This window comes from Myotis lucifugus, unplaced genomic scaffold, assembly GCF_000147115.1.
Source record: "Myotis lucifugus unplaced genomic scaffold, Myoluc2.0 scaffold_6, whole genome shotgun sequence".
NCBI lineage: Eukaryota > Metazoa > Chordata > Mammalia > Chiroptera > Vespertilionidae > Myotis > Myotis lucifugus.
Genome location: NW_005871054.1, coordinates 14,256,871 through 14,278,839, shown reverse-complemented (window position 1 = coordinate 14,278,839; position 21,969 = coordinate 14,256,871). Strand labels below are relative to the sequence as shown.

At 40.3% G+C, this 21,969-nt stretch overlaps 1 protein-coding gene across 3 annotated transcripts in view; it reads left to right on the top strand.

The window, feature by feature from the left end:
- Positions 1-21,969, top strand: part of CAMKMT (calmodulin-lysine N-methyltransferase) — a 276,279-nt gene that overhangs the window by 244,910 nt on the left and 9,400 nt on the right. For 2 of the 3 annotated variants that reach the window (XM_023747208.1, XM_006083398.3), the window contains exons 7-9: positions 1,610-1,676; positions 11,066-11,140; positions 17,240-17,303. In XM_023747208.1, coding sequence (XP_023602976.1) covers positions 1,610-1,676; positions 11,066-11,140; positions 17,240-17,303 — 206 coding nt within the window. The remainder of the gene's footprint in view (positions 1-1,609; positions 1,677-11,065; positions 11,141-17,239; positions 17,304-21,969) is intronic. The other variant, XM_014447683.2, reaches the window with a different exon arrangement.

Sequence of the window (21,969 nt, the reverse complement as noted above, 5' to 3'; positions counted from 1 at the left end):
CAGTTGTCAGCTGACTACTAATTTTGTTCTCAGAATAAAGATGTCAGCTGTCCTTTTCTACAAGACATTTCATGTAGAAGACTTTCCTGAAATACTTTCTTCCTGAAATAGAACTGTAGGCCTATGTGTCATTTCAGTTAATCAAAACAAGTAGGCAAATTAGTCTCTTTTATTTTTTTAATGAATGTAATTTAACAGTATTTAATTTGCATACAGGAAAGTTCATCCAGGAAAAAAAAAAGTCTGCATTATAGCACTTTTGTAAACCTCAACAAAGCCCTTCATTAGGAGACCTAATTGATTTTTCCTCCCCACTCCTGGGGGAAGAAAGCTATCACAGTACCTGCTTATTCACTCCGAGAAGAAATGGGTGTGCCTGGTGTTTCAAGCAGAGATTTGGGTTGAAGCGTCCTGTGGCTCTGTTCTTGCAGGGAGACCTGGGCCAGTGCTCGCTTCCAGCATTCAGGAAATCTGTTTTTCTGAGCAATAGGGGAACATCGCTTGTCTGCTTGGTGTCCTCCCCATGGGCCCAATTTAGTTCAGCTTGCAGCCTTCGCTGGAATTATTTTATTTCTTGTTTATTTAAACCTGCCTTATTCCAAAAGAGGGATTTTGAGGTTTCTTACAGTGACACAGAGAATATACCATATGAAATACATGAGAAAGTGAGGGCAATTGAAAATTAGAAAGACAAGAAAACATGATGAAGCCAGGAGTGGAGGTCAGTATAGAAAATACACCCAATAGGAAGGAGCTACTGTAGTGGTCAGACTTGGGTCTGAGCTGCACAGCGACTCGAGCGAAAAGAGAAAGAGGAACAGTTACAAGATTTATAGAAGTTGAAGCAAAACTAACTGTCAATCTAAAGTCTAGCATTTCCCATGCGGACACCCAATGTGCTGTTTCCCCTGGGCCCTCCTGGAGACGATGTTGCGTGATGTAAGTGACCATCTCCCCAAAACATCTTTTCAGTAGACATGGCTCTTCTTGTACAAGTGCTTACACACCAGCAGATGGCCAGAGGCCAGAGCATAGGTCCCTGTAAGGACAGTTCATCCAGGGGCCTTTCACCGGGTTGACTTTCTTCAGTAATTCATTTTCTCTCAAAGAATCTCCGGGCTTTTCTTCATCTTCCTCGTCTCACTTTCTCCCAAGTCTTCTCTGCTGCTCATCCCCACCCTCTCTACTAGCCTTTAGGAGGCTGGGAATACTTCAACCTGGAAAGTCTCAGAAGATGCCCATTGCCCTCCCCGGTGACTGCAGACCTTTGCCTTTGAAGCGAGTGGGGCTTGGCACCTATGGAATAGTCCTCTCCCCCCACCAATGCCCACATTGGGCCTCGCCCCGATGCTCCCTGAATGTACATTTCCCAGGTAACAAAACTGCAGCCCAGGGAATTAAAAGAGCTTGCCTGTGGCAAGTAACTCAACATTTGGTGGTAGGGCCAGAGCTAGAACCTTCTCCGCCTGCCTTACATAACCCTACATCTCTTCTCTTCTCTTGTCACCTATCCCCTGTCCGATAACATCACTGTGTTTGTGGGCTTTTATTTATTTATTTTTAGTCATTTGACAGTCGGTGCAGAAGCTTTCTTAACTATGTCCAACAGATGTGAGAGACATCATCCAAAGGAATCAGAAGGCTGGTGTGTTTAAGACTCAGAAAGTATCAAGCTGGTAAGATACCTTCCTGCATCAACACGCTCTGGTTGAAACTGCTTTTTTCCATGCTGTGGGTGATTATTAAAAGCAATAATAGTTCACATTTAGTGAGCATTTACTGTGTGTCAGGCACTGTTCTAAGCATTTTATAAGTATCTTATTTAAGGTTCACAAGAACCATAATGAGGCAGGCAGGTATTCTTATTACCCTAAATGAATAGATGAGAAAAACTGAAGATAAATATATTGTACACTGGGTGGGAATTATGTGGGGTTGAGAGTGTACCGTGTGAGGTTGAGAGAAGCCCAGCCACCTTCTTTACTTAATTATATATTGATTGATAGACTTTATTCTTTTTTTAGAGAGGAAAGGAAAGGAAGAGAGAGGGACAAATTTGTTGTTCCACTTATTTATGCTATCATTGGTTGATTCTTGTACATGCCTTTGACTGGGAATCAAACCCGAGACCTTTCAGTCTACGGGCCGATGCACTAACCACTGAGAACACCAGCCAGGGCCAGATATGCATTTTTAAATCCTGTATTGAAATGCTGGCTGATGGCACAGGGAGCACTGTGCTCTGTGTTTCTCATATAAATGAACAAACCAGTTCTGTTTCCCAGAAAACCTCTGGCAGGTCCTGGAAAGAGCAATCTGTACCTGCTCCTCGTTCTTAGGAGCCATTGCTCCCAGCACGGACTCCAGGCCCTTCTGGGGAGGACTTCCTTTTTGGATGTGGTTTTCAACCTGGTCTTTTAGTTATCAATCAAAACACACACTTGCTAGGTTGTCCTCATTTACATGTATTTAATGCTTAAGGTCATTTGTGAGCATTTGCGTGTATTTCAGCATATGGAATCAGGGAATAATAGATTTCAGCATCATGCTGTGAAGAGAGGTTGTGTTTGTACAAGACATAATGTTGTTTACTGGGTGTTAATAATCACTAATAAATAAACACATCTAGACTTCCAAAATGTTGCATTTTGAGGAATCAAAATGTCAAGTGTTTAACTTATGAAGTGTAATAGTATTTTCTATCATCACTTCATAAAATAATTACGTTACTAAAGAAGTAAAATGTCATTGTTCAACACAGTACATATGCAAACAATGCTTACTACTTGGCCTTTGTTTCTATTATCTGTTCTCAAGAATGCTACTTCTAAATATATTGTTCTGATATGTACCTAGACATATAGTCTATATGTCAATAGTCATATAAGAACCTCCAAGATAGTATTTTGTGTGTCTTTATTTCATATTAACTCTGGTCAATTTCTTCCTTTTTAACCACTGCAAGCATTTTGTCCAAAATCTACTAAAGCACTTTGTCGGAAAACAGGTGAATGAGTTAGTCCTTGAAATGCCTTGATCTTGTATTAAGAAGCTACTTGACCACTTAACCTTTAAGAAGCTAAGAGGAATCTGCCAACCAGTGATGTAATAATCAGTGTTCCCCTTCTATCTACTGCTTTCCCACCCATGACCAGTGCAATATGATAAAAGCCTTAGCTCCATATGAGAAGAAATAAAAGGAAACCGCTCACAAAAGAGCTAAGATATGGCACAATATTCCTTTTTTAATGCCTCAATGCATATGCAGAATTTCTTCTCCAAATTGGAGGTGTGGGATAACAGTAGCGACAGATAACTAAGAGGTATTTACCACAGCTACAAAGCCCACATGTGAGCCAAATATTTCTGCTATTAAAAAGCACTTCAGAGCTTGACATGAAGTTTATAACAGCTAAATGTCTCCTGTGACTTCATTTGCAAAGAAGATAGAAAAGCAGAAAGGAAAATCGTGATATGAGAACTGGGAGCCTAGGAGATTGTGCTTTTAAAAAGGAACGAGAAACCACCCAGAGGTTTGACTGGCCCTCTGAGCTCCCATTTTCGCTGCCCTGACCATGTTCTCTAACAACCGGCACTCCTCCTGCCACCGAGCCTCTGCCTGCCTCTCACACAGGGCCGACCCAGGTTGTGTGGGGCCTGAAACTTATTTTGAGGGCCCTCTTTAGGGTGATGAATTTGATTAGACCTTACTTTGGCAAATTTTACAGAAGCATACTACCGAGTGAACTCATTGCTAGGGCTCCTCGCGGGCCTTGGGAGGGGCCTGTGCAAGTGAGGGGTCCCAGCAGTTAAGCTTCATTAGCTTCCCAGTAAATCCACCCCTGCTCTCATAAACGCCACCAACCTTGCCCAGAATAATGCTCTTCCCTTGTATACGTCCTTACCCGCTCTGTTCCATTGTAATCCCGCCTGGCCATTGCTAAATATGAAAGGCCTGTTTGTGAAGCCCAGGAGCTTTAGCTCTGGCCAACGAAGACCTAGGCCCTAGGTCCTAGGGTGTTCCTATGTGAGGCACATAGCAATGACACCTCAAAGATCTTAATACAGTCTTTTGATGTTTCATTCATTTGTTCATCCTTGCAGGCCTCCATTCATTTAACTAATATGTCCAAGGTATTCTGCCTTTGAGAACATAAATTGTGCAATAATCAAGAATAATCCTTGAACAAAGGAAATTGTGCTGCCAAATATAGCTAGGGATTGGTGAAAGAGCAAATGTATTTACAGCATCTCAATTGTTAGGTTTATCTGAAGCTGTCTTCAAAACGGTGACGGTCTAATAAAGAACCATTCAGAGCTTTTGACGCCTACATATTTCTAGGTGTTCCAGAATTAGTGAATGGCGTCATTCTATGGGTAATATGAACAGTTACAAAATTTTTAAAAAATCTATTAAATATACCCTGCTGTGATATTAAAAGTGAATTTCTACTTAAGAAAAAAGGTTATCTTTGTGTGAAAATTGCTAGTGAATTTAGGCCTGTGACTTTTATTGTTCTTTGATAAACCATTAGTCTTAGTAAACTATGGAACTTATTATAACTTTTAAGACTTTTTTATAACTCAAATTATACCTTTATGTTTTTAAGATTTATATCTTTTCGGAGGCTCATTTTCCATTAGAGGTTAAATTGGGGGTGTGAAAAATGATTTTTAAATGGAAACCCCATTGGGGGTGTGAAAAATGATTTTTAAATGGAAACCCTCTGCAGTCTTTTCACCTTCCTCACTCTCTTCATTCAGTCTGGCTTCCACTGCTCCCCCACGTACACCTTCTCCCTTGTCACCCAGGCCTCTTCATTCTCCTCCTAACACATTTGGTCCTTCCCATCTCTGGTCTCTGCCAATCTTATTCCCCTCCTCGCCCATCTAAGTCCTTCCTTCTAGGATGACTTAGTTACCATTTCCTCCTGACTATTTTAGCCTGCTCTCATCTTTTCCTTCTTTTAACTTCAATTGGCCTTAGAATAGTCCCACAGTAAAACATGGTGCATTCTCTTATTGCCCAAAGCGTGTTGTCTTTGTTTTCATGTTCACTGGTGCATCCATTTCTTGACAAGTATTTTGATCCCTTTCGCCAAGTACTATCCTAAGTGCTGTAGATTTACTGATGAACACGACTGAGAACGTCCATGTCTTCTTAGAATTAACATTCTAGCAAGTGAGGCAAATAATGTTTTTGAAGGCAAGGATTCTGCTTAATGTGTTTTTGTATTCTCTGAAGCAATTAGTATACTTTATCCCTGTTATAGGAAAAGTTTTAAGATTTGTATTAGGAGCACATTTTGAAAGATAGGAATCCACAAGACTTACAGAACCAAACAATTTTTAGGAGAGGAAAGTAAAGAGCTAGAGATGCAGACATCAGTGCAAATATCAGATAGCTGACTCTCATTTCAGGGTAGGGTTCTTCTCAGGCAGACACATGCAGTGTCTGTAGACACACCGACATTGTGAGTAGGCATTTATCTGTCCTTTGTCAGGTTGAAGAGGAAGGTTAGTAGAAGGTAACTGAGATAAGGAAGCTGAGGGCTCTCGTAAAGAAATGTTCTGATAAAATGTACCTATTAGTGAGTTTGCTAGAATTATGGTAACATAATCTTGAGCACTGCTGAGAATCCTAAAGATGTCAGATATGGAAAAATGAAATTACTAAGTGTACTTTTTATTACTAACATAACATTTTTTATTTGCTTGACATGTTTATAGAAGGACTGATGCCCCAGCTTCTTTGCACCAAAGAAACTAACTCCCACAGGAATGTCATCCAGTTTCAGATATTTTGATAGAGTTCTTTTTTTTCCTATTAAAATGAGCCAGCTTTTAAAATATGGGACACCGTATTTTTAGGGGCCCTCTAAACTGCAGCGTATTTAAAATTTAAGACCTCTTCTTCTAGAATAACATTGTATTAACTCCTTGGACACGACGATCCCTACTCTTTAGCCAGGTTAAACTCTCACTACCAAAAATCGGCTAAGTTCTGTTTTGATAGCAAGGTGTGCAGGTTAGACTACTGCATTCTCTGTTAAAATGTCTTCCAGTTTTAAGGAAAAAAATCCTACCTTCATAGATAGATATTTGTATCACAGAAGTTACATATCAAATAAAAATGTCTTCATTTTCAAAGGATTTTGTCACTTTTAAATGGACGAGGGGCAATCTTAAAAAAATTTTTTAGAGTATGACCACATCATAATCTATTGCTAAAAATCATTTTTTTAAGTTTAATAATAGACACTTATTTCATTACTTTGCTATTACAAACAATGCTGCAGTGAAACACATCTGCACATAAACTGTTCATTTGCAAGTATGTTTGCTGAGCCAATTTTTAGAAGTGGACTTAGTCTATTCATATCAAATCATGGAAATTCTGAAACTTTGTAACATATTTTTATATCTGTTAAAGACTAGTCCCTTGCATTATTCTTTCTTTCTAGACTTATTATAAAATTATGTTGGTATTTTGAGTATGCAGTATTGGCATTTTCATTGAAATATATGATTTACTACAACTTGATATCTTTATGACTTTGGTCTTCATTTCCAAGAACAGGGTGATTTCTTTCTATTTAAGTTGTTTTTTAGGTGTTTCACTAGCATTTAAAATCTTTCCTCCTGACCCATGTGGTTCAGTTGGTTGGAGTGTTGTCCCATACACTGAAAGGTCGCAGGTTCGATTTTGATTGCCTGTCATGGTACATATCTAGGTTGTGGGTTTGGTCCCAGTTGGGGAGTTTGTGAAAGGCAACCAGTGTCCCTGTCTCTCTCTCTCTCTCTCTCTCTCTCTCTCCCTCCCTCCCTCCCTCCCTCCCTCCCTCCCTCCCTCCCTCTCTAAAGTCAATAAACATTCTCCAGTGAGAATAAATAAATAAATAAATAAAACATTTCTCTTGTTAAGCTTATTTTTGGAAAATGCATTTTTTTATTTCTCTTATAAATGAGATCTTTTTTTCCATTACATTTTCTAACTGGTTGTTACTTATGTGCATATAAAGAAAGCTATAGGGTTTTGTGTAGTAAATATTCAGTTGCCTCAAATTTCTAATAGTTTGTCAATTTATTCTCTTGAATATTTTAAATTAACCATTACATCTTATGTAAATGATGATAATTTTAACTTCTTTCTGATTCTTATACCTCTCTTTTCTTTATTTTGTATAATTTTATTGGCTAAAAGTTTCCAGAATTATATTATACTATATAATAAAAGGCTAATATGCAAATTGACTGAACAGCAGAACGACTGGTTGCTATGATGTACACTGACCACCAGGGGGGCAGATGCTCAACGCAGGAGCTGCCCCCTTGGTGGTCAGTGTACTCCCATAGGGGGAGCACTGCTCAGCCAGAAGCCGGGCTCACGGCTGGCGAGCACAGTGGCAGTGGCAGGAGCCTGTCACACCTCTGCGGCAGCGCTAAGGATGTCCGACTGTCAGCTTAGGCCTGCTCCCCAAGTGGGCCTATGCCATCAGTCAGACATCCCCCAAGGACTCCTGTACTGCAAGAGGGTGCAGGCCGAGCTGAGAGGACCCCTGCCCCGAGTGCATGAATTTAGTGCACTGGGCCTCTAGTATTAAATAATAGCATCTTTGAGCCTTACTTTTTTGATAATCCTCTAATATTTCACCACTAAGTATGCATTAGCTTTTTTTGTATCAAAAATATATTTTTTTATCTTGTTAAGGAATTTTTTATTGACTCCTATTTTTAAAAAATTATCATAAATATGGAACTTTATGTCTTTTCAGCATGTATAGAGATGATCAAATTGTTTTTCTTATTTCACCAACAACTATGACAGTTCATGTTAACAGGTTTCCTAGTATTATAACATCTCAGCATATTTAGTCACTTAGTTGTGGTGCTTTAATTCTTCCTTTAACATGCTGTTTTATTCTAATAATATATTATCTGAGATTTTTTTGAATAACAACTTTATTGAGCTACAATTCACATACCATACAATTCACCCACTTAAAGTATGCAATTCAATGCCTTTTAACATATTCACAATTATGCAACCATGACAGTCAGTTTTAGAGTATTTTCATCACCCCCAAAAGAAATCCCATACCCATTAGCAGACACTTCCCATTCCCTTCCACCCTTTCTTCTTCCCAGTGCTAGACAACCACTAATCTACTTCCTGTCTCCATCGATTTTCTTTTCCATAAATGGAATTGTACAATATGTCATGTTTCATATCTGACTTCTTTCACTTAATATATAGTGTTTTGAGGTTCATCCATGTTTTAGCACCTATGAGGATCTCACTAGTGTTTATGGTTGAATAATATTCCATTGCATGGATATACCATATCCATTCATCACTTTATGGACATCTGGTTGTTTTCATTTTGAAAGTTCTTATGCTGCTTAAAACATGCTGCTATGAATATTTGTGTACAAGTTTTTGTGACAAGTTTCATTTCTTTTGGGTGACTATGGTCACATAACCTCTATGTTTATCCTTTTGAGAAACGCCAGACTGTTTTCCAAGGTGGCCGAGCCATGTTTCATTCCCACCGGTAGTGCATGATGCTAGCTGAGCTTTTTGCATTGATATTCATCAATAAAATTGGTCCACACTTTTACTGTGCAACCGTTATTAGGTTTTAATATCACTAGTATACTGGCTCCCTAAAAGGATTTGGAGGCTTGACATCTCCACTACCGAGATGAGATACAGCTGAGGACTCTACCCAGTACCCTGTCAATTATGGGGTTTTCTAGTCTGACTGGTGGAAACAGGTACTATCCTGGCCCTGAGTGAACACTGGTCCAGTCCCCTCCACTTCTCTCAGGTGGTTCTTTTCTTAACCTCAAGTAGTTCCCTCATATACACGCACCAATCAGTACTCTGTAGAAGACTCCAGGGGGACTCTCCACAGTTCTTCAGAATTTTCTCTCTGCAGCAATCTCCTGTCTGGTACTCTGTACTGTGAACTGGAATCGCCTTGGTTTCCTTAGACTTTCAGGGAGTCTACCTGCTTCCACCTTAGTTCTTCCCCCCTGTGCTATGGCCTGGAAACTCTCAAGGCAGTAATCTGAGGCAATGGCAGGGCTCACTTCATTACCCCCACCCCTCTCAAGGATCACTGTCCTTTGTTGCTGATTTTCAGTGTCTTGAAAACTATTGCTTATATGTTTGTGTAGGTTTTTTTAGGGGGGGGGTGTGTTTCAGGCAGTAGGATAAATGAGGTCTTTGTTACTCCATTTTTGCCAAAAGCAGAAATCTTCAGAAAGCATTTTAAGTGGCTTGAATCTGTGGCTAAACTACACACTCCACTCAGAGAACAACTTAATATAGGGACCTCTATTTCTTGAGTGCTCTCTGGGTGCCAGGCACTATGCTAGGGAAACTCATACAGAATTCATTGATAGGACGTATTTATTGAACAGCTATTAGGTGTCAGGGACTGTTCTAGGCAATGAAGATACATCCTGGTACAAAACAGGCTTTAAAAAAATATTTGTCCCTATGGTGCTTATGTTCTACCTGAGAAAGAGAGAATAAACAAAATTAATAATTCAGTTATATAGCACATTAAAGGGTAATAACCACTATAGAAAAATAAGGAGCAGGTTAAGGGGGTTCAGGAGTACTGAAGTGGAAATTAATGATTGCAGTTTTAAGCAGAATGGAAGTCTTACTTGAGAAGGTAACACATTTGAGCAAAGACTTGAAGGAGATGAGGGAACGAGCCATGGGTTGTATGGAAGAAGAGCATTTACACAAGGAAGCAGCCTATTTAAAGACCCTAAGGCAGAAGCATGCCTGGTGTATTCAAGTAATCATAGAGAGACCTCTGTTGCTAGAGCAAAGACCAAGGGGAAGAGTCATAGGAAATGAGGTCAGCATGGGAACTGGATTGAATAGGGTTTTACGGGTCATTGTCAAGACTGACTTTCACTATGAGTGGAGAGAGGAGCCATTAGAAGATAGTAAGAAGACAAGGTTTGTGATTTGAAATATGTTTTGAAAGGCTAATTCTGGCTGCTCTTTTGAGCAGAAATTGTGGAGTGATAGGTGGAAGCAGGGAAACCAATTAGGAGACTGAATTAAATCAGATGAGAGATGATAATAATTCTTTCTAGGGTGGAGCAGTAGAAGGATAGAAGGTGGATTTTGACATATTTCAAAGGTAGAACAAACTACATTTCCTGGCACATCCAACGTGGGTATAACAGAAAAAAAGAATTGAGGATATAGTCATAGTCAAAGTTTTTGGCCTGAGCAACTGGAAAGATGGAATTAGCAGATGAGAAAGACTGTGCATGAAATGAATTTGGGGGGAGGGGAGAGAGGGAGATGAGGAGGAATTTAATATTGAACATATGAAGTTTGAGATGTCTGCTAGAGTCCCAAGTGGAATTATTAAAATAGGAAGTTGGATATATGAACTTGGAGTTCAGGGGACAGTTCCAGGCTGATAGGTCCAGTAAATGAAGACTGATAACTGACCCGAATTTAGCAATGTTGAGGTTGTTGGGGAGACTGTCAGGATGGGTGATTTTTTAACTGCACCTGAAAACTGAGAACTGCTAAGTGAAAGTCTTTTCCTCCATCTTGCCCGATGGCTCATTTCATTAGTAAGAAATGCAACTGACATGCCAAGCACAATATATGCTATTTCACATCCTTTATTTTTTTTCAAATTTGTATTTCGGTCAGATGGGAAATACTTTGATTTTAATATGTACCTTACTGATATTGAGTCTAGATTCATTCTAATGACTATGGTAAAGATAAGATATTTTTCCCTAGTTTGTCTCCAAAACATATAAAACCTAGCAAAAGCTTAACTATTGTATTTAAATAGAGAATTCTTCCTCTTCTAGAGTTGATGACTAAATAAAATACAGAACAGACCGTTATGTTCTAGTTTTTTATTATACCTTTTGAAATAGTTTGTATATGCTTTTTAAATAATTTCAAGTGCCATGAAAAATAATGTTAATAGCTCAAAATCAAAAGTAAAAAAAACACACAAAAACCCCTAAGTATAATTTTTAAAAAATCTTTTTTTCCCTCAAGCGTTTTACGATGGGATAATGAGACAGATGTCTCTCAACTGGAAGGACATTTTGACATGGTTATGTGTGCTGACTGGTAAGTACATAAAAATCATAAAACTCCTGTTAGGAAAAAAAATAGCTTTGCTGGAGTAATTGGGCTGTGCTGTTTTGCTGTCGGCTAAGCAAAGTCAACAAATGAAGCACAAAGCCACCTTAACCTCAACAAATTAATATTCATCTCCATGTGACAGTTATAAGGTAGTCTCCTATCACAGAGTAACTTCTACCACATTATTTCCCAAAGATTGATTTTGAGAAGCATTTCCATTTTCTGGAATTGCCTCTGTTTCATGCTTGACGTATCAGTAAATGGACGACTTAGGCAAATTGCAAATAATTATGGCTCGGAGAGGAATAGTCTGGAGAAAAAGGAGTTTATCAACACAAGCAGCTCAATTAGCTTACTTCTTAGGAGAGATCTGACTATTGATATAAGGGAATATATGTATGTGTGCACACATATATACGCTCCAGCAAATAAACATATCTATGGAATATCTTTAGGGAAATAGCTTTTCTTAAAATGTATGTTTGCTATCTAATACTGTTCAATGTATTCAATTATGATATTTAATTATACATAAAATAAGAATTATAAAATTACATTGTAATTGTTATGCAAATAATAATATTAAAATCTCTGTCAGATGCCTGCTTTTTAAAAATAATTTACATATTTTGTCTTATCTTTTAGCTCAGTCTACTTATTGTTAATGACAGTCTGATCCTAAGTTACAGGATAAATATGTACCAAACCTTAATAATGATTTCAACTAATCTTACGTATTTTCTTCATGTGTGTTGAATAATAATTGTTTCAGCATATGGGAAATGTTGACAATTCACAATTATTTTTCCTGTTAAGAGTAAGATTTTATTTGTATGTTTATCTTGATGTGTTTATGACACCTAAGTTCAGATTCTAAAGATCTATTATATTGATAAACTGAATCATAAGACCCAGAGCCCAGAGAAGACTCCCTCTCAGAGAGTTGAGTGAATAGGATGACATTTTCAGGAAGTCTTTATTATTATTATTATTATTATTATTATTATTTAATACAATTTTTAATGGGTAACTTTTCTACCCAGGTTAATGAAATTAGATTTTCTTTCTTTTTTCTTCTGAATAGTACTTCTCAATAAAAAATTAATATTTCATTTTATTTTTAGCTTGAGATTTTCTAGTTTTCCATGCCCTTTTAGTCTCTTTGAACCCAGTTTCAGAAAACCTGTTCCAAAGAAAGAAGAAACAGATTCCTGATTAATCATTGATAGTGTGTCTCAATATTACATCCTTCATCTCATCGAAAATAAGGAAATAAAATCTCACCATATGATTTGAGCATGTAATTTAGTAAGTGCCTTTCCTCACCAAATATGAGAAAGATCCTCCAGGTTTCATTGCGCAGATGAAGATAATGCTGGCAGGATTAGATCAGATTAAGCAGGAAAGTCAGCTCAGAGAGCAGCGGAAAGAGGGACGGAGGGCAGCATCTTCTTGGAGGCTTAGACGGGTCGCACATGGATGGGCTCTGATTACGTGGGGAAAGTCAGGGCTGGCCAAGAGATTTAGGTTACATTTGTCCTTTGCACAAATATCAAAACAGCCCGTCCTTGTCATACCTTGTGTTGTGGGCACTCACACCATGTCATCCTATTTGTACCAGAGAGACAAGCAGAGGAAGTAAGATTTAAGCTCTTTTATGATTAATGTTTTCAGGTTAAAAATAGCCACACAACATGTTTGAAAAATAGTCTTTTTTTTCCTTGCCAACAACAGGATCACATACAACTGGTATACATAATGCATATTCACTTAACGCTTTCATTACAAATATAGTATAACATAATACAGTGCACACACACCACACACTCACACATCACAAACACACATCACAAACACACACATCTAGTGGCTCTGTGAGAATGTATGAATTCAAATGAACTAAATAGACCAAGTTTCATTTTATAAATGGCTTTTCTATGCATGAATTCAGTGGGTTTTTTTTCCTGGTGTTCTAAGTGCCAGAATGTCAGCCTGTTTATAATTTCCCATTAGGAAATGTGAAACATTAAGCTACTCTCACTGCGATGCTGATATTATTTCCAAAAGAAATGCTTTGGGAATGGTCTCTCTTCATATTCACAGGGATGGGTAAGCTGCTTAGAAACTTAGAAAGTACAGCGGTGTTTGTAATATGCATGTTGTGCCGATAGCAGTGAGGCCCAGGGCTCCATGAGCTCTTTATTGTCCTGTAGGTTTGGCATTTCTCTATCAGAGTTTCTGCCTGGATGCTGCTTCTAGGGGCAGGCAGGCAGACCATGCAGCTTTTCTCTCTCTCTCTCTTTTTTTTTTTTTTGAATGTCACAGAGGAGGAAAAGAAAGCTCCCTTTAGACACTACCACCAAGATGAAACCTGAAATGCTCAGTGCCAAAACTAGGTACCACACATAAATAGATCACTTAAGTCTCACCCCATCCTTCAGTCATTGTCAGCCAATGAGATCTGGATTAGGCCACGGGCATATGAAGCAAGAGTCACAGAGTTCGAATATTAGGCACATGGATTAAATTCTTATTGAAGCATTTCCAGCAAGGATGGCATTGTCTGATTCCCTGAATAGCTAACCAGTGGTACTGCTTGATCCCATTTACATGAAAACAAGCTCTATTCACAAACCTATTCCCAACCCACATTGTGGCTCAAGTAAAAATGCACATGATTACAACAGGCGGTGATATGTTTATGTTCTTGAATCATTCATATATTCATATATTTACATTCAAACATTCACAAACCTGTGGGTACCGGGGGAAAGAACTCATTTCCCAGAAGACACAGTCTCTTGGCTCACATCTAAATTATTAGCTCGACTAGATTATAAAATAAAAAGGAAAGCTGTGAAAGCTAGTCATTATTTAACTGTTCAGCATTTTTGACAATGAAATATAGTTTCATGGTTCAACAGTTCCTAAATAACTTGTAAAACGTCAACTTTGAAATAAACAGAAAGGAAAATAGAGGTACTGCAAAAGGGATGCTGTGGACAAGCATCAAAATATTAGAATATTTAACCACAGGTGTAAAAAAAACACCTGCCTATTAAGTTCCTTGGTTGACTTGTTTAATGTTGAATTTAATATGAGTTCCTTTGCACTGGAATGCAGTCCGACCCAGTCCTTGCTGAGCTTAGAAAAGTGAGTGATTGTTACTATTAAGTCTGCCTTTCCAGACTCCTGTTCAACCCCAATAATCTAAGAGCCTGGAAGTCAGATTTTTTTTTTTATCCAGTGAACGCCTCATTCAGCATTTGATGGCTTTCCAGTTTATTGTAGCTCTGCAGAAATGAAAACGATTCTGCACCTTGGACTCTAACGGCTCGGAGAGAGGCTGAAATGCCACCCGGAGCCTGCCGCGTGGAGCTAGGTGTGTGGGAGTCAGCACCACCTGGGCACGCCTGCAGCCAGACGTGGGAGAGAATCGGGGAAGGCACATCACCTCCCTTGCTCTCAGCATTTTCACTGTGGACACTGGATTGTTTCTATTTTCTATTCTTTTTTACTTTTAATGATTTTTTTTTTAAGTTTGGTTTTTGTGGAACAAAATTTTTTTTTTTCAAAATAGGTTCTAGAATTTCTTTGATTTCTTTCCGATGCTGTAATCATGGATATTTCTAAATCACACCTTAAAGAATTTTACTCCTGAAAAGATCTTTAACCCAAACGTAGTGAGCCCTTTCCCCTCACACCTGAGGACACAGTCCCAAGAAGGTATACAATGTGCCCAAGATCTTGCAACCTAAGGGGCAGAGCAAGTGGGATCAGCACAGGGCACGAGTGCCAGCTTCCACAACAGTCAGTGATAACTACTGACGGAGGCCATTCTTCCGCTGCAAGTTAATCCGAAACATCGAATGTAACTGAGCACATTTCACCTTGAAAATCACAAGAGGTCTTCCTTTTTGTGGATAGTGACAGAGAATTGCCTCCTTTCCTCTGCACTAATTAATTTCCCTGTGAGAGGAGCTGCAAATGCTCTGTGCGCTGCTCAAAACAGACTGATTCTAAAGGGAAGGGATGAAAATGGCCCAGCACCTTTCCTTTCTCATAAAATCTGTGGTTCAGATCAATGGAACAAAGCAAGTTTGATTCCACGAGTGAATTCTGTAGAGGTGTGTGTGTGTGTGTGTGTGTGTGTGTGTGCACATCTGTGTGTGTTTTAATGGCCGACCTAGGCTGACTGTCGATGCACTTTGATCAGTAACTGAAGGGGAGAGTTGAAACGGTATCTCCATCCCCATCACTGACCCTCTCAGCCTTTTTAAATAGATCCACTTAAGCTACTGCTGTTCTCTGAGCCCATTAGGACCATTTAAGGGGCGAATTTTCCCGAGATTATATATCACTCCTACTAAAGCACATTGAAATTGCTCATAGGACTATCCTGCAAAGCGTTATAAATTCTGCATCAGAGCTAAGGAGACAGGTGAGCTTGCTTGGAATAAAGACCACTTAGAAAACTACAGGAATTACTTTTGGGAAATTTGATGTGGATGGAGCAGACGACATTACTGTATTTGGAATGTGTCCTATGTGTTGAGCTGCATTTTTTCAGTAAGTTGGGGTGCTAATTAATATCTTTGTCACCATTACCAACATTCATTTTAAGGTTATGTTTTAAACTCAACTTTTAAGATGCTGTTTTTTATTCTAATGATCTTACCAGCTCTTAGGATGCACAGGTATAAACTGAGCATGGTCTTTTGCTTAATGCTATGTACCCCAACCAGCCAGGTTTTCTATAGGCCCGAGTACCTGACAGAGATACCCTCCCACAATGATAGTCTTCTTAAAAAACAAAACCAGAATGCTTAATTATTAAAACTTAAGATACCATTACCTCACTAAAGAATAAGGTATATAGTCCCGAAGAGAAAAAGTTTTAAGACACTTAGATATAACTTGATTTCTTCCTTTTCCATCCTTAATGGTTATTAGTCACTGATTAACATGACTTAAAGGCAGATTTTATAAAAACAAATATTTGCCAACTAATATGTATTATTAAGTTGATTCCACCACAGCCACATAGGTGGGCCTTTATTGATATAGACACAGAGGCCTCATGGGAAGCGACTTGTCAAGGTGACATAGCAGAGAGGTCAGAGCCATAGCTCTATTAAACGGTGAACTACACCCCACCCTTGCCTGCTGACGGCCGAAACCCTCAGCTCCAAGAAGGATGAGGCAGGGCCCTGGAGTAGGCAGTACTTACTCATGCTCTGTGAGGAGCAGAGAGGTGAAATCAGAGGGGCCTGCACCCAAGGACAGCATTGGGAATGGGAGAGGGCTCCCACTTAGGCTCCTCCTGGGGTGGCTGATGCACAAGGCTGCCCAGTGTCCTAGCCTGTGAGTCCCAGATAAGCAAACTCTGTCCCAAGCTTTCCAAGATAAGGCCTGGTGAAGACGGGGGTCAGACCAACCTAACCAAAGGGATGACAGAGCTACAACAAATTCTCCAGAGACCAGAGGATAAAAAAGAAAGATGACAGTGAACTGGAAAGAAATCAACATGGAGATCAAGGGGGAGGAATCCAGAGTTGCCATGGTCTCCGTGACGCGTTGCCCAAACCTTATCTTTGTTCTTTGTTTTTGGAACCATTTAGTTCTAGGTCCCTGGTGGAATCTAACCTCAGTGCTATTCCTAGTCACTAAAAGCCGTCACCACCGGAGATCATTCCGGCGGTTTATTTTTGGAGGATGGTTGCACAGCACCCTCCGTGTGCGGAGGGCCCGGGTCTACAGAGACTAAGCTCCAAGGGCAGCAAGTGCTGGGAGAGCTTCCTCCAAACAAGCTTAGAAATCGTCCCGTTAACAATAACCTGTGGCCCAGTGCGTGTGAATAACCCAGGCCCATTGCATGTTGATGACTTGGCTTCGCTTCCATTGCAATACCACTAACCACAATATCTTTATTTCTCCCCCAGCAAGACATTTGAATAGAAAAATGCAATTTCTCTTCTTTAGCGTTGAGTAAACATGTGTAATTAGCCCTGTACTTGTCTCCATTAGCATCCTTAGACTTGAAAACCCAGTTTAATCTGGATTCTGCTCTCTTCTCAATGGCAGCCTGTTTCTGGACCAGTACAGAGCCAGCCTGGTCGATGCAATAAAGAGATTGCTCCAGCCCGGGGTAAGTAGTTCCTGTTTCCTCCCGAACACTGGTTCAGAATAATTAGTCTGCGCACAGAGATGGAGAGAGTAATGGAATGGCAGGATTAATGTCATGTGATACTTTAATACTTATTATGTCCAACTTCAATTGGGTCTTCTGATCTATCAGATTCTTTCCTAATCATAACCAGGAAACTTCTTACCCTTGGCCTTCAGATAAGGAACACAGTGGGTAGCAAAATAAATGAAACTGCTTCAAAGATAGTGTGAGATTATTTTTTATCAAAGAATTTCTTGAGTCTTTTCCTTTGATAGCAATATCTTCATATGAAAGTAGAAGTATGATATAGAAAGTTTTCTGTTGACTTCTGTCATTTTAAATCCCTTCAATGGTAACCTTTGTCATTGGGTATTTATTGCAAAGGCATTTTTTTTCTATTTCTGTTTATATTAAAGAAAAAGGACTTCAGATGAATCTGTATATTAAAAGTTCTTTGCTTTAAAAGGAAGCCATTATTTACATATTATAAACATTAGGTCACAATGAAGCCACGCATGGCATAAAAATTGTGCACATTTTTACATTTATATATCCATTTATGCCTGTGAGTAAATTACAGAGTTTGTATCCACTCTTATTTTGTTGGGCTGTTATACTAAGCTAGGAGGTCTTGCAGCCTAAACAGAGAGTTAATATACGTCTATTTAAAGTAAGAAAACGAGTTTAAAGCTCATGCATTAAAAAAAGAAAAAAAAATTTAAGTATGTAAGGTTCTCTCTGTACCATCGAGTTTAAAATAGCATAACAATGTTAATGCAGTCAGTCTAGGGCAGGAACTCAAATTTATTTGAGCAAAGACTACAGTGTGTGTGTATGAAGTATTTTCTAGTTTTGTTTCTAAAGTCTTTTTAAAAGAGGGTTTGCGCCAGTCTTCTGACCTCAGTGAGACTTACAGACTAATACCTTTCAATATTCCTTTTATATCTGTTTTCACATGGAAGGTTCCCAGGGCAATTTGATAATCATCCTTTGCCTCACACTGTTGCTTTTTATTTTGTTATCTCTGTATAGCTCAGAAACTTTAAATAGACCTCTCAGAGGAGTAACCACAGCTTGGTAAGTGGTAATCAATTAAAGGAAATTGGCTTCTCGGTTCCCTCTGTGCGGTGGGTAGTAGGTCTTGAGGCGAGGAAGGGGCGTGGCCCACGCTGGGGATGGCTGCTGCCCTAGTTGGGTGAGCAGCCTGAGCTGAGGGTGGAAAAGGGAATTTGGGGCCTCTCCATCCCCCCTGTGAGCCTTAGGTGAGCCTTGTGAGCATTTGCAAGGTGAGGATTTTCAGAGGCACTGAGACTCTTGGATGTCAAGGCCTCCATGGAAATGTATCATAGGCCACATATATAAATGCAGTGCTTTCAAGGACTCCTGGATCTGCCCTGCACAAACAGGACCACACTCCACGCCAGCCCCTTCCGGCCTGTTGGTGGCAAATACTCCATTTTGCAGCAGATCTGCATGATTTGCCCAGAATCTTTTGTAAATCATCCTCATGATTCACAATAAAAAACTGCCCAAGCTATGAATAGACCTAAGTATAGATTGGACTGGAATCCTAGCAGGTCCCCTGTTCCCTCTATTAAACCTTGAACCACACTCCCCCTGGCCTGAAGTATGGCTCCACACAGCAGCCCCCCTGAGCGAAGACAGCAGCCCTCCCTACTGACGGCTGTTACTTACCTTAGCTCCTAGCAGGAGGAGGCAGGGCCCTAGAGTAGACGTCCTCCTTACCACGTGAGGAGCAGGGACCCTGGATCAGAGGAGCCTGCACCGAACAGCTGCATTAGAAATGGGAGAAGGGCCTGGCTTAGGCTCCTCATTCACAAACGGCCAGGGCTCTAGATTAAGGGGTAAGGGGTCCACTGTAGGGGGGAGTCCGAGTTGCGGATGACACATGGGCATTCCAAAATTACCCCCCAGGAAACTCATCCCTTTTGGGGGATCTAGGGAGGCACAACACTTGCACTCCGTAGGCCTCCACCCAGGTGTACCCTGCAAGGGTCACATGGACTTGGCAGTGACCTGCAGCTCCATGTCCTGTGCCATTGGGCTAGAAGGGTTCCCAGAGCTTGGGGGTAACCAGAGGAAGAGCTGAACTATTCTTCTTAGCTCTCAGCGCTGGCTGTTCTGCTTCCAGAGGACCACCCCCTGCTGAGTGTGTGTGTTGTGAAGTCACAGTCCAGACTAAGATAATAGCAAAGGTTTTATTTCTACTTAGAGCTGCTTTCAATGTTTTCTTGAGCCAAGACAACTCCTCCACGGTGTTGTGGCCCAGAGATCTGAAGATGTCACAAGAGGCCCACAGAGAAACAACTTGGGGGCTACGCTGGTGGGTCCTGAGTTCTTCATAATTCAAGGCTCAGCACATCCAATGGGAGATACAAGAAGTTCTCAGGGTGCCCAGCAAAAACTGCACTTGAGCCAAATGCAGCAGATGACAGTGATGTGGGTGCGGAGACGTGGCACTAAAGGGTTTTCAAGGGCAATGCCATGATTCCCAGGTGTCTGGCTTCGTTTCAAAAGTGGAAGAGTATGGAAGTGCTTGGTACCCAGTAGGTGTGTCTGTGTGTGTGTATGTGTAAGAGAGAGAGAGAGAGAGAGAGAGAGAGAGAGAGAGAGAGAGAGAGAGAGAGAGAGAGAGATGGGTAGTGACCTGGCTCCAAACAGTAGGGGCTTGGAGCCAAGGATATTGAATTCCATTTTAGATGGAATGGGTTAAAGGCACTTTCAGAACTCACCCATGGAGAGATCTAGTAGACACCTGAAAATATGGGTGAATGCTGCAGTTACATACCAGTGAGTTTTGAGGTATAAGTTATAGTTGACATTCTGGACTTCGGTACAATGGCCTAGGACTATATAGAATAAGAATAAAAAGTAGGCAGAGCTTTGGGGACCACTGACAATTAAGGAGCAAGTGGAAGAAGAGAAGTCAGGGAAGGGGACTGAGAGAGACACAGGGGAGGAAGCAGGCGGAAGCAGGGAAAGGCAGCATCTCAGAAACCTGGTAAAGAAAAGGCTAGAAAATAAACATAAGCTTAGACATGTAATCGGTATTTAATAGTTGGTTGCCTGGAAATGCAAGAGGAATAAAAGCCTTTCGTTGGCATAGCATATTCCTTTTAAAATAAACCCTAAGCATACTTATTTTTCCAGAAGTGCACACCCTTTAATATGTGAGTATGGATTAGTCTAGCGAAACAGCAACAACTGCACTCACAATGTAAACAGTATCGCCTTGTTTAGTGGGACTCCTCCTCTCTCCTCTCCAGGGATAAACGAATCTCTCAAATTTCTGCTCATCAGTCAAAATTTTACATTCAATTGAGTGTTCATTCTTCGTTTAAAATGATTCCGTGACTGTGAATGCTTAGAAACTTGTGCTTTGGTAAATTGAAAATAATTTTTCTAAAGTGATGGGCTAATTTGAAATCTATTTTTTTTTCTTGTTTTGATTTTTGCAGCCTAAATTGTAAGGCGTATTCCTTTGATTGGACCCGACAAAGGGTTTGGCTCTACTGAGATGGGTGTGTGTGTCCTAAAACCAATCTCTATGGGGTGGATGCAGACACTCAGTAGGGATCAGTGGATGCTTACTGAAGCATTCAGAATGGATGATGTACTGTTGTCCCTATTAAGTATGAATCCACATCTCAAAAATATCTGTATTTAATTGAATGAAAAGGAAGCATTTTAAAACTCATAACTGAGTAATTAGAGATTAAAAGTCCTGCTTGCTCTTTCTCTTTCTCGTGGGTCCAGTATTGTGCCCTCTCATATCCCGCCATAGTCGCTGACTCTACAAATGCTTCTTGGAGGAAATCTTTTCTAAAGAATAAGCAATAGGACATGGCCTTCGAATCCCCAAAGACTCGTATTTCTCAGATGATTCAACATCGGCATTTGGTTTATTCTCTCAACAAATATTGGTTGAGTATCTACTATCTGCTAGGCCCTGCGAAAATGCGGTGAATAAACATTAGAAGATCCCGTTGGCATGGAGTGTACATTCCAGCCAGAGGAGGCGGGCAATCACAAACAAGGATATGATGTGTGTCAGAGGTGATGGGTGCCAAAAACAAAGATAGAGCAGGGAGAGGGGGTAATGATTGGGGCGGGGGGGGGGGCTGCTGTTCTAGATTGGGTGGTTAGCGAAGGACAGGTAAACCGAGGCCTAAAGGAGGAAAGATGTCTGGGCAGAGAGTGCAGCCATAGGCTTCGTTGCAGTCCCCTAACAGCTCACCCCAGCCAACAAGGGGTGCACTGTGGAGAGCATGTGCTTTGTAAATGCAAGCATCAACCCAACCAAGAACCCCAGAGCCCTGTAACCATGATGATAAATAGCTTAGATCAGAGATTTTCAACCCGTGTGCCACAGGATTTTTAAAATATGCAGTACCACCTGGCTGGTTTGGATAGAGCATTGACCTGCGGGCTGAAGGGTTCTGGGTTTGATTTCAGTCAGGGGCACATGCCCAGGTTGTGGGATCCATCCCCGGTGTGAGGGGTGCAGGAGGCAAACAATCAATGATCCTGGCTCCTCCTTGATGTGGCCATCCTCTCTCTTTCCTCCCCCTTCCCCACTGAAATTAATAAAAGGTTTTTTTAAGGTTGTGTTTAGAAAGAATAT